The 12,396-nt window shown below is 47.5% G+C and overlaps 1 protein-coding gene across 4 annotated transcripts in view; it reads right to left on the bottom strand.

The window, feature by feature from the left end:
- The window catches only part of UCK2 (uridine-cytidine kinase 2), a 44,648-nt gene extending 32,289 nt beyond the window's left edge, over positions 1 to 12,359 (bottom strand). The window contains exons 1-3 of one of the 4 annotated variants that reach the window (XM_050963348.1): positions 12,118 to 12,359; positions 5,260 to 5,420; positions 4,370 to 4,534 (exon numbers count right to left, since the gene is read on the bottom strand). In XM_050963348.1, coding sequence (XP_050819305.1) covers positions 4,370 to 4,468 — 99 coding nt within the window. In that variant the 5' untranslated portion in view covers positions 4,469 to 4,534; positions 5,260 to 5,420; positions 12,118 to 12,359. Of the gene's footprint in view, positions 1 to 4,369; positions 4,786 to 5,259; positions 5,421 to 12,117 lie in introns of those variants that run through there. The other 3 variants (XM_050963347.1, XM_050963349.1, XM_050963346.1) reach the window with 3 other exon arrangements.
- Positions 12,360 to 12,396: the final 37 nt, after the last annotated feature.

Below are 12,396 nucleotides of genomic sequence, written 5' to 3'. Positions count from 1 at the left end.
CTACTTACTTTCACCTCTGCAGGTGTGGCATAATGCTGAAGGAGCAAGGCGAGTTCTCTACCTGGGGGAGGGCTTAACTGGGCTCAGACTTCAGTCCTGGGTGGTTGGGTGGCAGAGACTTGGGGTGGTTGGGTGGCAGACGAGGGCTCCAACCTTGGGGCTGCAGACTCCAAGCCCTGGCTGCACAGCAGCAGGCTCCAGTCCCTGGCTCTGACCATGTGGTGCTGACCCCTAATCCCACTAGTGGCTGCTGACCCCCATCCGTGTACTCTGACCCCCAGCTCTAGTCACTGACTAGGAGTGCTGGCTCCAGGCGCTGACCTTGAGCTCCAGCCACTGCCGGCCCTGGGTGCAGATCCCCAGCACAGGATTTGGGCTCTGGCGGGTGCCGTCTCTGGATGCTGAACCCTAGCCCTGGGGCAGCAGGCACAGACCCCAAGCGCCAGGCCCAAACTCAGCATCAGCCAATCCCCGGCCCCGCACTCTGACCCCCAGCCCTGACTGTCGACCCTGGGTTCCAGCAGGTGCTGGCCTTGGGCACCCATCCCCAGATACCAGCCCTGAGTACAGATTCCCAGTCCAGGTCATGCAGCAGCAGGCACCAACCCCAGGCTCTGGCAGGTGCTGGCCTTGGACACCGACCCCCTGTCCTGGTCACACAGCAGCAGGCTTGGGCAGGTGTTGGCCTAGGACAGATTCCTAGCTCTGGCTGTGTAGCAGCAGCTGGCACAGACCCCAGGCATCAACCCTAGGTGCTGACCCTCAGCCCCAGTCACACAGCTGCATTTATCTGGATGTGTATACATGCATATGTATTTGTTTCTCCTAAAGTTAAATTAAGTAGTTTAGGGAAAAAAGTGTCAGTGTGGCCACTAGCAAGAGTTTTACCCATCTCTGACTCAATAACAGCAGGAGGGGCTTTTTTGCATGCGCGCCATTGCGAGGAAAGCATCCGCTGTTATCTTCACTCTGGTGTGTTGCCAACCAAGTGTGTTACAACGGGCCACAGTTTTGCTGAGAGTTAGATGGATTTGCAGCTTTGGAATAGGAAAATGTCTCTCTCTTCCCTTCCCACACCACCCCCGATCCTCTCTGCTTCTAACCAGGGCCAGCACATGTGGACCTTAAGAACTGATAGTCAGCCATACTTCTAGCCACAGGACATTCAAGAAAACTTACTTGCTCTGCTGCAGGGAACCCCTTGCCTGGGCTCAGTGTGGTCCATAGATGTACAGCATTCTTTGTTCTTCCAAGGACCCATTTGCCTTCTATTAAGGCAATCAAGAATATCACCAAAATTGGAGGCCTTGCCAGGAACCAGCTGGGCAGATCTATGTTGTCACAGCTGCATACACACCTTGCCTTACCTCTGCCATCAAGTACGTTCTCACTTTGCTGCATCATGAGCCACATTAACTATAATACACCAGTTTGGGATATTAGAAGCACAAGCACCAATAAACTCTCCCTGCTGCTTCTGCTTGAGCATAGCAAGTTAAGAACAGACTACAAGAGAGCTGGCTATGAAGTCTGCATCAATCTGTTGAGTTCCTTTTAAAAGGTAGCATTGCAGTGTGTGTGTGTTTTGGCAGCAAGCAATCATTGCAGAGGGGAAATCAAAGCTGAGAAAGGAAAAGCCATCAGTACACCACCTTGCCAATAAAGAACCTCTTCCCTGTTTTACAGGAGAGCTTACTACTGCTGCTGAGCAGGTTTCACTTTGAAGTGGAGAACAACTGCGCCCTATTGGACTGTAATCCCTGGCCTTACCTTGTGGGTTCAATAGACTGCTCCGAGACACAGCACTTCAGCAGCGACAGACACAGTGTTACTGAGACAGCTATACAGAGCTAGGCCCATGCACTAAAGGCCTCACATGAGCCGAGAATACTTGAGTCACCAGAAAACTTTTAGTGCAAGAACAATTCAGCATTGGTTCCCAGATAGAGATTTCCACACACACCCTGCACTGTCTATGGATTTTTTCATGTGGGAGCAGGCACATGTGTGTTTTCAACAAGCAAAAGAACAGATAAAGGCCACTCCCATTGCTGCTATGAAGGCCTGGTATTTTTAAATTAATCTTTAGAAAAAAACTAAATGCACATAGCCCTATGCTCCTCCAGCTGCAACCAGGCATTTAGTGCCCCTGTAACGAGGAAGATCTCAGGTGCATTCTCACCTATGAACATGAGCATGTTCACCTGGAACACTTTTTAAACCGACACCATACGCTGGAAGAAATTCCATCCCTCCTCTGAACAGAAAGACAAAATGTACCTAGAGCAGCACTTTGCTGGGGTTTGCCTCTACTGGTAATTCAAACAACTAACTTGCCATAAACCTCAGCCCAAGGTATCTCCCTAAAGCTTGGCAGTTCCCAGAGTTTTCCCCTAGCCCCAGTTCTGTGTCCAGAGGAACTCTCCTACACTCCCTTACACCAGGGTGGAGTTAGAGAGTCACATCTGCCATTATGAGTCAGCATCTCCCAGTAGGATTCCAACACCTGCTACCAATCTGGGTCAACCAAACACCCCCATGCCCTCCCATCAGACACACATCTTTCTGGAAAGAAAAAAAAAAAAATCTGTTACTCACCATCATTCTAAGCAACACTTCAGATTACTGGAATAGTAATGGATTAGAGAGAGGCAAATATTTGTCCTTTCCCTCCTCCATCCATGTTATTGTCTGTGTATAGCCAGTTTCACTGTTTCCCTTATGGCTGAGTCTTTCATACACATTAAAGGAAAGCACAATTGTAAAACCACTGAAGTTACCAGAGGACTCTGGGGATGGTGTAGTACACAGACAGAGCCACACACATAAAAACTAGTGTGCAATAATTACAGCTCCAGTCCTGCAAGGAGCTAAACAGGGCCAGAGCATGAGTCAAGTGGGGAGGGGAGGGTGTCTGCTGACAGAATGAAACTGGTTTTGCTTTAAAGCTGTTATCTGTTATTGATTAGACTGACAAGTTTAACATTAATGTGGAGAAGAAAGTGAGACTCTAAACGCCTTTCTCTAAGCGATAGGTATAAAATCCTAGGACAAGCTTTTCTAGGAGTGCTTGTACAATGGGCATAGACAACTGGGATCTGGGGAAATTTATTAATAATGAATAAAGAAAACAGTTCGGAATAGCTGCTCATCTCACTTTATTAAAAGTGGACAAGTTCAGTCATGGAAAAAATACTAAAGTTATATTCAACAGCTACTCTTTTGCAGCGCTACCCTCTGATAAGAGAGTTGTCTGAGGGCCGCCTGCAGCAAGTGGAGGAAGGGGCGGCAAGCACAGGAGAACTCCCCGCCCCAGCTCACCTCTGCTCTGCCTCCTCCCTCTGCATGCCATGGCCGCTTCTCTTCTCTAGCCTGCCGGGCCTGCGGTGCTGCAAGCCTAGGAGGCGGGAGAAGTGAAGCAGTGACGGCTGCTCTGGGTGGAGACGGAGCAGGGATGAGCTGGGGGGGGGGGGGGGAGAATGCCTCAGTGTGCAGGGGGAGAGCTGCCGCAGGGGGGGCTCGGGGCACAGAGGGCGCAAGGTGGAAGTTTGGCCTAAGGCACGAAACATCCTTGCACTGGCCCTGGAAGCTGGGCAGCCCCAGGAGAGACTGGGGAACAAGACACTTATCTGACCCCCATTCAGCCCAGCCATCCGTGCAGCACTGAGTCACCCCGGCAGGGAGCAGCGTCACCACCAATGCAGAAAGGGGGGGGAAGGAGCAAGGGGTTAGAAACAGGGTAACCGTTCAGAGAGATGTTTACAGGAGCACAAAAGCCAGCAGGACCCATCTGTGTCGATTCCCTCACCCCGGTACAACTGCCACACAGACACCTGCTCCCCTTGGGGCCGGCAGGGGTGTCAATCAGGAGAGAGCCCGCCGAAGCCGCTGAGTGCCACCTGCCCGGGGATCAGGCCTTTGTGTCGGGCAGAGAGACAACACAAGGCAGGAAGCAGCCGCTTTGCGGAAAGCGGAGGCACCCACACAGCAGAGCCGAGCTCACTCCCCACGGCGGGCGGGTTGGCGGCGGCCAGACAATGTGCTACGAAGCCACGCTGCCAGTCAGCAGCCGCCCTGCCTCCCCGCAGCCGGCCGGAGCGATCCCAGTGCAGGAGGGGGACACGAGCGGCCTCCCTCCAGCCCAACGCCTCCCTAGGAGACGTACCCCATCGCGGCAACAACACGCCCCCACTTCCCCGCGCACACGTGTTCCTACAGCCCGGAGGGGGCCGGGGGCTCTTCAGCAGGGTCTCGGCTGGCACCCAGCCGCCGCCGCCAGCACAAGCCGCAGCCATGTGTCTGCTGCGCTGGGCTCCCCGTGCACCGACGCGGGGACCAGCTACCCCCGGCTCCGCTGTCCCCCACTCACCTTGCCGCTGGCTGTGCCGCCGCTGACCCCGATCAGGAAGGGCTCCCCACTGCCGGGCTGCTCGTGCTCCTGCAGGCTCTGCTCGCTGTCCCCTGCCATGCTGCTGCTGCCGCTGCCGCCGCTCAGTCTCCGGCTCACCAGGCGCCTTGGGGGGGCTGGATTTATCTGATGAGTCAAGGAAAGGCCTTCCTCCCCGCCTGGTTCACATCCCCAGCGTACGGCTCCCTGCCAGGTGCCTGCTACAGCTGCACATGCTCCCACCACCCCGGCTGATGCTTGGGTTTGCAAACTGGCTGGGGCTCTGGAGCCGCAGAGACCCAGCATCCTTCCGCCCACTGCCTCCTCCAGCTCCTGCTGAGGACGGAGGACAAAGCGGAACGTCTCCGGAAACGCCTCCTACAACACCTGTACTCAGTTAACTCTCTCTAGCACCGAGGCCGTCTGCTCCAGGTTGACAGCACTGTGAGTTGTGTTATGCCTTTGAGGCTCCAAATCTTCCAATTATCCTACTTTGCTCGCTTCACCCCAGGGCTGGGCCCCTTTCATTTCCAGGGGAGGCTGCCCAGGGAGGACACCCTGATTTTGCACTGAATGCATTTGATGAATTCATTCTTTACCCGAAATCAGTTTAGAGCAGCCCTTTTAGCTATGAATTTCCCCAAGCCATTTCCAGAGATTCAAATCAGCTTCCACTGGAATGCCACTTGGGTTGAACCACCGTATTGCTCATGGTGGGAACTCAAATGTCACCCATCCTAGGTTCATCACCCTATCCCCCCATAGCCCTGATCCAAGCACTTATGTGCATAATGTATGCATGTAACTTTACACACACTAATAAACTTAAGCATGGTCAGGGCCCAAATTCCAGCACTGACCACTCAGGATACAAATTGTGAGAGAAGGAAGCATTGAGAGGAACTGGAGTCATCTGTTCATCAGTGCCATCTCTCCTGTCCCCACATCCCTGCAGAGTGTCTCCTGTAATGTCAGAGGGTCCCACCTCAGCACCAGTTGTGCTCTACTTCTGCTAGTGCCAAGTAAGTAAGTGCTATAGGCAGAGAAACAAATGAGAGATTCCTGCAACGGTGATTTCCAATGGGACTCCCATGACCCTTTACCAACTTTAAAGATGTGATTGGGGGCACAGTGCCAGGCACAAGGAACCATCAAAAGTTTGTAACAAATAATACAACAGTGCCACAGCACTTCAGTGCTCTGGGCATTATTTAGGCCTAGATCCTCAAAGGTATTTAAGAGTCTAACTTCCATTGGCACCTAAATACATTTGAGGATCTGAGTCTTAGCTGCATTTCTCCCATTGTAGCCATCTCTGTAACTATTCATAGTATCTTCAGGTCATTTTGCTCTCCTTGTGCCCACACAGATCTGCACCAGATTCTACCTTCTCTGAGGTCAGAGTTCAGTTTCTCTCCCAGATGCCCATCATTGATTTTCATCACCTATTAGTAGCCATAGTCCAATCCCTGTCTTAAAAACAGGGATTTTTTGGCATATAAAAGCAATTGAGAAAACCATGAATAAAAAGATAGGATCCTGTCTTGTTAGGATACTATGAAAAACTAGGCCAAGCCAGCACAAAGCTTATGTTACAAAATACAGAAATATTACCTATGGCATATCAGAATAAAGACTCTATCCCAGTCTAAAGTTATCTTTCAGTATCCCCTTTGTCTTAAAAAAGCATATGTAAGCAAGGCCAGGTCTTCACTACAGACTTACACTGGTGTAACTACATTGCTCAGGAGTGTGAAAAATCCACATCCCTGAGCGACACAGTGATGCCTACCTAACCCGATGTATGCAGCGCTCTGTTGATAGGAGAGCTTCTCCCATTGACATAGCTACTGCCTATTGTGGAGGTGGATCAACTACATGGATGGGAGAACCTGTCCTGTTGGTATAGTAGCTGCAGCATTTTAAATGTAGACCTGCCCAGTGTAACAAGAGCTCCTTTTCTCATAGAAAATATATATTTTGTATTTCCCCAAAAATTAAGATCCAAATCCTCAACGGTATTTAGGTACCTAACTGCCATTGAAATCAATGGAAGTTAGGTGCCTAAATATCTTGAGGATCAAGGACTAAATGCTTTGTAATGGACATGATAGGCAAGACACTACTTCAACTTTCAAAAACAGTCCAGAATGGTAAAATGGAAGTGAATCAAGTTCAGGTACCAGTTTGTGCTACACATAAAAAACAATACAATTTCCTATACACAGGCTAAAAGCTTACTAAAGCTCATCTGTCAGTCTTATGGGATCCTAGTCGGCCAAAGTCTTTCCCACCCTTCCACAAGGTTTGGGCCCCTGTTGGACAGAAGGTCCTGTCTGTTTGCTGGATCAGAAGGAATGCCCTGAGTCAGTTTAAATGCAGCCTTTTCATACAAAAGCCCCTTCTTTGTCTGTTGGTTTCTGGAGAACCCAGTTGGAACCATATATGCAAGCCTCCCCCAAGGGTGCTACCTCTTTAGAGATGTTACAATCTGAGTGATTCATCTTAATACCCCCCATTGTTTTTGGTTCCTGAAGGAGCCATGGTAACCTATCTGCGGTAGGTGTACAGTAATACATAAGCTGTAATACAATATGGTCCCCAAAGATAATGCATGCAGTTGCAATATCTGTCACAATTGATTTTTTATGCTTCTCCATCCCATTAAAGATTGTTATTTTGGATTATTTTTCCCCAGGTGTATTAGGTTGCATTTCTCCAATCTGAACCTCATTTTGTTGTTTTATACCCATGTGTCTAAACTCTTTACAAGTCTGATCCAAAGATCATTGAAGTCAACCAGTTTTTCCATTGACCTCAATGAGTTTTGGATCAACCTTAAGTGAGTCAACAAGTCCAGTATCCTCCCTTTAGCACAGTGGTGTCCAAACTGAGGTTCGTGAAATGTTACAGGGAGTTCTCAGGGAAAAAAAGTTCCTAATGGCAGACAGAGCTGTCCCTAGGGACCCAGGACAGCATGGGGCCAGCAGCCCAGCACCCCTGGACTTCCAGGAGCTAAGCAGATCAAAGCAAGCATATCTATAAGACTGAGGAGATTTAAACTTCAAGACTCCTTATAAGAAATGGAAAAGGTGGATATTTTTTGCTGTTTTTAAAATTAAATACACAGCTAGTATTGTTATTAAAATTATGAAGAAAAAGTTTAAGCTTTGTTTTAACATGCATTATTTGCTGGACTGCTCAACACCTGAATGCTTGTGTAGGAGGAACGATTTGAGTTGGCTTCTCAAATACTGCATTCTGTTTCACATCTGATACTCCTTGATGAAACACAGGAGCCTTGTCTTATAACAGGCTTATTCAAAGTGATACAAGCTATGAAAGTGAGATCCTGGAAGAGTGTTGCTGTTTTCATAATGTAATAAAAATACTGTAATGATCAATAATTAATAATAAATAGTGTGTAATAAGCACATCATAAAAACAAATTTTATATTTCCAAGATCGCTGCTTTTATAATTTATACTCAGGTAACGGAGAAAATCCCTGGAAACATTCATTTTTAGGAGGTGTTTTGTGAGACTTGACATTTTAGTTAAAGGGCTTCAGGGGTTGTTAAAGTTTGGGAACCACTGCTTTAGCAGTATCTTAGGTTTCATAGGATGGCTCATGGTGCACCTTCCCACATGTGCAGTAATGAGGGGAAGGAAGACCCATGAAGACTAACGATAAAGAGCAGGTAATGGAATATTTATAAAATTCAATTATAGAATATCAGCCAGTCTTGATGATCTGCATTGTTGAGTATTAACGGGATCAGCAAATGAACTGATTATACAGTTTTGAAAAATCTTGACAAAGGGGGAGGTATTGAAAGACTGGATGAAAGCAAATGTAATAGCAGTGTTCAAAAAATGAAAGGATCCCTTAAATTTAACATTTATTCTTATGAGAATAATGGAACAAATATTAAGAGGGAAAAAACCTGAACATTTTCAATAAACAGGTGGAGTTATAAAGCACAGATATTGCAAATCAAAAGGGGTCAATTGTGGCTTTGCACAGGCCCCACATATGGGCCAGTGCATTGTGTTGCCCTATGAACACATCAAGAAGTAGATTGTGACTGAGGAAATCAAAATGGCCAAGACTTGAGATCCTCTAAGTATTTAACTGTCTGATTCCAATTGATTTCAAATGGAGTTAGGCATCTAATTACCTTTGAGGATCTTGGTCAATGTGCCTACTAGTCCCCTCAGCTCCAGGTGAGGGGGGGAAACATACCCTGCCCCAGCTTTATACCTATACATCCCCCAACACTAAGCAGTGGTGCTAAGGTTACCTACTCCCCATCTCTTCCTGTCCAAATGTGCAGAGGGACAGCCCCTTGAAAATAGGAAGCTAGTGCAGGGAAGCAAGGGAGTACTTTTTGCTCCCTTACTCCCTTTTGTAGGATGGGCCACAATCTGGCATAAACTTTGATGCCTTTGTTTTGATAGTATTGTTACCCCTTTTGACATGAGTGGTTGGCCAAAGTTTGGGGCCCTACAGATTTTTTCCACTAGGATGGGGTCGGGTATTTCTTTGATGTAATCCTGTTTATTTACAAAGAATGTACAAAGTCATGTTTCCCAGACACAGCAGGAATCAAACAACAGCTTTGCTCACAGCTTCAAGATTCTTTTTGGCAGCACCCACCTTGAAAACTCTTTCTAGGCTTTTCTCACGGCCATGCACTGTGCTTGTTCAGGTCACCCGTGTCTGGACTCTGGAGCTTCCTTGCTGCCTTCTCTGGTGTTTCTCCCCGTTCCCTTCTCTCTCCCACACACATAACTCCACACAACAATACCCAACAAGAACCCTCCGCCCACATCATTCTAAGTCCTGAGCAGACTCACATGTGTGTGCTTGTATTCTGGTTTGATGCCCCTATTGTTTCTAACATTTATTCTGAATGAAGGACTGCTGCTTCATGCATCAGTTTCAATAATATTCTGCCCAGCCCACAACAGTATTAGGCCTAGTCTATGCTTGCAACTTAGGCCAACATAACTACAGTGCTCAGGGATGTGAAAAACCCATCACATAACCCTCAATGTAGACGCAGTTAGGTGGATGGAAGAATGCTTCCGTTGTCCTACCTACCTTCATTCAGGAAGGATGAGTTCCTACAATGATGGAAAAATCCCTTCCATCACTGCAGTTTGCATTTATGCTATGGGGTTACCAAGGCATAGCTATGGCACTGTAACTATGTATGGCCTGGTCTACACTAAAAATACCTCATGGATATGAAAAATCCACACCTGAGCAACGTAGTTAAGCCGACTTAAACCCTGGTGTAGACAGCGCCAGGTCAACAGAAGAATTTTGTCAACCCAGTGTGCCACCTCTCAGGGAAGCTGATTACCTATGCTGGTGAGAGAATCCTTCCCATTGGTGCAGGTGGTAGTGTCAACACTGAAACACTGCAGCTGTGCTGCTGTAGTGTTTCAAGTGTAGACAAGCCCTAGGCCACTAAAGCACCCATAATGTAGACCTGGCCTTATTTAGGGCCAGATTCTGCTACCCTTACTCATGGTGTGAAGTACCAGACTCTGCAAGTAGTAGAAATGATTTCAGTGGGCCTATCAGACAGCATGAGTAAGGACGGTGGAACCTCCAGATCCAAAGGGCTAGATTGTACTTTCAGACAGTCCTGGGCGAGCATCAGTGCATAAACTGCATGACTCCAGAAGCAGCCTCAGGAGGAAAGGTGACTCAGAGATATCTCTTGGAAGCACCACCTTCTCTTGGTTCCCCTCTTGCAGAAGGGTAGTAATCTACTGGTAGCCTATGCCAGCAGCATATTATAACACTTCCTTATCCCTCACTGGCTCAGATGTGCTGACCAGCACATGGGGAGGCAGACTCAAGGCTCCAATATTCCCTATTCTTCTCTGCTCACTAACTCCAAAGAATGAGTAAATGGGCACCACAGTACCTGTTTACTTTTGCCCACTTAAGTTCCAGGTAGCTTCTGCAGGGTGAAAGGGGAGTCTCCCCCTTATGCCCCTGTGCTAGTGCATATTTCAAGTCAAAATCTAGCCCAGGGTTAGGCAACCTATGGCACGCATGCCGAAGGTGGCACTCACACTGCCGGGGTCCTGGCCACCAGTCCGGGGTCCTCTGCATTTTAATTTAATTTTAAATGAAGCTTCTTAAACATTTTAAAAACCTTATTTACTTTACATACAACAATAGTTTAGTTATATATTATAGACTTGTAGAAAGAGACGTTCTTAAAATATTAAACTGTATTACTGGCACATGAAACCTTAAATCGGAGTGAATAAATGAAGACTCGGCACACGACTTCTGAAAGGCTGCCAACCCCGATCTATCCCATAGCTAGTGGATGAAGTAGATGCACTATATTTGACTTTTACTAAAGCATGTGATACCATCTTATGAATCACTCTTGAAATTACTTCAAATTGGCTTGAATAGGAACTCTGTCATGTGGACTGAAAAATGGCTGAAGGACCATAAACAAAGGGTAATAGCAATGTATTGAGCTACGGGGAGGATTTTAACAAGTCAGTGTTGGGTCCAGTCTTATTTAATACCCTCATTAATGATCTCGAGGAGACAGTAAAGAGCATGATATCACAGATGACATTGAGGTGGAAGGAACTGTGAATACCAGTGATCACAAAGAAAATAATGAAAAGGAACCTAAGGTCTGAATCAAACCCCACTTAATCCACTTTGACATTGACTTCAGTGGCCTTTGAGTCAGGCCCTTAATGAGGGTAAATATATAGAAATAAACCAACAACGTGAGATTCAATTAAAAAAAATGCAGACTAACACACCTGGAGAATAATAATCCAAAACCCTATCTAAAAGAAAGAAAAACTTGGAAAAAAGATAGAAAATAAGAGCAAATTAGATACAAGTTTGCAAAAGGACACAGCTGTAGAAAGGCCAGTAAAAATGTACACGGTAATCATTTCACAGCAAGGTAGGCTACAGCTCTTAACGTGATCATACCTGAAATAGAGTATTTTTTTGAAGAACAAATTACCAAAAAGATATTGACAAAACTGGAGGAAATTTAGAGAAATCAACAAAAATGACTAGGGAGCTGGAGGGATTGGTTCATAAAAAGAAGCATAAATAAATAGTTATTCCACGGTAGGGTGACCAGATGTCCCGATTTTATAGTGACAGTCCCAATATTTGGGGCTTTGTCTTATATAGGCACATATTACCCCCCACCCCATCCCGATTTTTCACACTTGCTGTCTGGTCACCCTATTCCATGGCCACTAAGAGAGAACTAAAGGGGATACATGTAGAAGTAATGGGATGAAATTAGGAAAGCGAAAAATTATGCTGAAAGACTTTGGGGGAGTCTCTTAACAGAAGTTCAAGAAGCCACATTGTTCCGGACACTTAAAATTAGACTGTTCAATACAAAATGTAAAGTAGGGAAAATCCCTCACTGAAGGACTATGCACTGGGTATTTGTCATCTATTTCCAAGACTGCATCACGGTGGAAACGTGTCCCTGATTTTCACCCAAGATAAGCTGGGGACTAATAAGGCATTCAGTCCTTGAGGAGGAAGCATGGGCCAATGGCTTGCTCCGGACTCAGGAGACCTCTGATTTGCACAGGCTCTCTTGTGCAAGTCACGTAGCCCCTCTGTGCCTGGGTTCCCCACCTATGAAGTGAGACTAGTGACATTGGGAGGCGCTCAGCTGACGGGGGCCATGCACGTACCTAAGGCAGCACTGGGCTCTCCTGGGTTGCGACAGCCCGGGGGCTCTCCGCGCTGCCTGCCAGCTGGGCGGGTCCCGGGAAGCACCTGCCCGCTAACAATGGCATCAGCGCGGCACTCTGAGGAGCGCTCGCGGGCCGGGCCCCCCAGGACAGGGCTCTGGGGAAGGCTCCCAGCCTTTGGGCGAGGGGCTGCCCGGGGCTTATCTACAGCGGGGCCAGGAGCTCGGCACGCGCCAGGGCCGGGGGGGGGGAGGACTCAGCACTCGCCAGGCCCGGCTC

This window comes from Gopherus flavomarginatus, chromosome 7 (genome assembly GCF_025201925.1).
Source record: "Gopherus flavomarginatus isolate rGopFla2 chromosome 7, rGopFla2.mat.asm, whole genome shotgun sequence".
In the NCBI taxonomy this organism is placed as follows: Eukaryota; Metazoa; Chordata; order Testudines; family Testudinidae; genus Gopherus; species Gopherus flavomarginatus.
The sequence above is the reverse complement of the archived record's forward strand: the minus strand, read 5'-3'. Positions and strand labels throughout refer to the sequence as shown.